Source organism: Brugia malayi, assembly GCF_000002995.4.
Source record: "Brugia malayi strain FR3 genome assembly, contig: Bm_v4_ChrX_scaffold_001, whole genome shotgun sequence".
Taxonomy (NCBI): Eukaryota; Metazoa; Nematoda; class Chromadorea; order Rhabditida; family Onchocercidae; genus Brugia; species Brugia malayi.
In genome coordinates, this window is record NW_025062479.1 from 17,198,277 (window position 1) to 17,200,866 (window position 2,590).

A 2,590-nucleotide genomic window follows, 5' to 3' on the forward strand; every position below is an offset into this window, starting at 1 on the left:
TTCAAGTAAAAAATTTACAGGTCATTACCTAAATTCATGTTTTGTTAGTTTCAGTTGAACTAAGTGGAAAACAAAAAATTTAACCTTATTTTGAAGAAAATACCTCATAAATGATTGGATGGACTTATTTTGTCTTATGTATCACAATGATGGGAGGATTCCAACAATCTGCAACATAAACTGTAAAAATTGTCTAACTTTACTGAGATGACGAGAAGTACAAAATTAAAATTAAATTAAATATTTTATGAAAATCTAAGAGATCGGAGATTTTGAATATTTCATAAGTACAAAACTAATTGAAATCGGCTATTTGTCATTTGATGTCTGTTGTATATCTAAAAGGCGGTTGATGTCGTCAATAACAGGAAGCAAGAAATGTGACAGTGGACCGAGAAGCAGTATATTACTCTCAGAATTTGATACCGAATATGCCTGCTCAGATCATGCAGTTGGTTGATTTATTATATTAAAAAATTCTGTAGAAATATTTTGAAATTTGCAGATTTCTAAGATTTTATTGAGTAGTAATGTCACTGAATGCCATTCAATCATTACTGAATTAATCACTGTTCCCAAGGGAAACTCTTTTCCTTGTAGATGGTACGTCACGTGGTGCAGACTGCAGTACGGAACTACTTCTCGGCATCATGCACGATTCCAGCCCATATGACGCTGTGTATCGACTTCACTGAGAATGCACCTACACCCAGCAATTCTACATCCACTGTTCAGTACCAGGCTCCACTGGTGCAAATTAATGTGAGGCGAAAATTTGATCCCAGAAGCACCAACCTTGCGACTACTGCTACAAAGGATGGTGAATTGCCGGTCACATCAGCATCAGAGAAAGATTGAGAAAGCTCTGTCAACTGATGACAGAAATAAAACAATTGCTTCTGGACATGATAACATTGCCATGGCACTTTTAACATTATTTTATTGCTTATCACTGCGCCATCTGAATACACTGACTCACGCTGATTTTATTCAGTCCTATTTATGACTGACTACTCTTTTGGAGCGCAGTTTATTGTCTCAATCTCTGTCATTCAATTTCAAAAGCAGAATATTACAAAAATTTCTCAAAAAAATCTTTAGTTTTTGTTTCATTCTTTAAAATGTCAACCCTAGAACCAAATAGTTGTGGATAACAAAAAATTTAAAAGAGACAAAATTCTCATCAGTCTAAGAAGTGATCATTATTGAAAAGCTTTGCATTTCGGAATGTGAAAGAACTAAAGTTTGTTGGATGAATAATGTATTAAAAAATTGAATTCTATTATAATTCTGTTGTTCAAGTCACAGACAAAATTGGGATTCCGGAAAACACCCAGAATTATTTCTTCATATGTATTACAGCTAATCGAGAAAAGATGGGAACACAAAAGAGAAGCCCAATATTCAATGCTGCCAAAAAGTTATCTGCATTTACTATCAAGGAGAAAGAGTTTGAGGATCTGAAATCAGTGAAGTTAGTATTGAAGATGGTTTTGCACATCTCAATTCGGGCCCATAAATTAAAATTTTACCCACTTCATGACATAAAAGCTTAAGTTAGCGTTTAGATTAAAAATTTGTAAATATCCTTCAATCCAGAAATATCATAAGTTTTTTGCATCTTCCAAGAAGTAATTCTATCTCTCATAAATGCTCAATTTTTTCAACTTCAAAATGATCTTAAAATTTTCAGAGCTGTAACTGAGACATTGAAGTCGAAAATACCATTACAAAGATTAGATTATCTCAAATGTGTTGAGAAAAAAAGAGCTGAAAATAAAATATTTAAATATTTATCTGTTACGTATAAGGTATGTAATTTGTTAAAGAGGAAATGATTATTGAATTTGTTGAAATTATAGAATCATTGAAGGAATGGTGTTACAGAAACTTATGAGTCAGGAAATGCTTATGGAATGGAGAAAGAGGTATGAAGAAGACAAGCGTGCACTTTACTCAGATCAACAAGAAACGACGAAGAATAATTCGAGCAGTCCTGTAAGCATAATGCAAACCAGGCTGATAAAAATATGCAATGGTTTTTTTATAAAAGTAGAATAATGAAACTTTCAGTAAAATATACAAAATCTTAATGCACTTAATATCATCTGCATTCGAAAATTCCATCCTTTTTTGCTTTATTATAACAAACGGAATATTAGCTATAGGTGACAGCTCGTTCGGATACAAATATATCACTTCGCGATGCGGAAACGATAACAAAGGATGAAAGGACGCATAACTGGGGACCAGTTGCTGGTATCCTTGATTTTGAGCCAAAAGATAGCAGGGGAAATATGAGCAAGGCTGTTCAAATACGTGGAAATTTGCCCAACACATTATAGGTTCATAAGACAAATAAATGAATGATATAGTTTGCAGGGTAAATGTTATTTATAAATTCTTTATTTCACATTACTATTTGATATCTGACTTTCGCATTAAATAAAGGGAAATCGAGACATTTTTTTTTCCGAACTGTTCCAGTCCTACTGCTTTTTATTAAATAATTTTTTCGTTTCAATAAAAATTGGAAGACACTGTAAACTGTTTTCTGAAAAACATTTATTATTGCCAGATTTCTGAAAAG

The 2,590-nt window shown here is 32.7% G+C and overlaps 1 protein-coding gene across 1 annotated transcript; it reads left to right on the forward strand.

Moving 5' to 3' along the window:
- Nucleotides 1–352: 352 nt before the first annotated feature.
- On the forward strand, nucleotides 353–2,345 carry Bm9524 (Uncharacterized protein; the record flags this gene model as incomplete). Its single annotated transcript, XM_001897911.2, has 6 exons — nucleotides 353–451; nucleotides 601–820; nucleotides 1,363–1,474; nucleotides 1,694–1,811; nucleotides 1,888–1,998; nucleotides 2,169–2,345. The coding sequence occupies 6 exons, from the start codon at nucleotides 353–355 to the stop codon at nucleotides 2,343–2,345; spliced, it is 837 nt and encodes a 278-aa protein (XP_001897946.2).
- Between the last annotated feature and the right edge of the window lie 245 nt (nucleotides 2,346–2,590).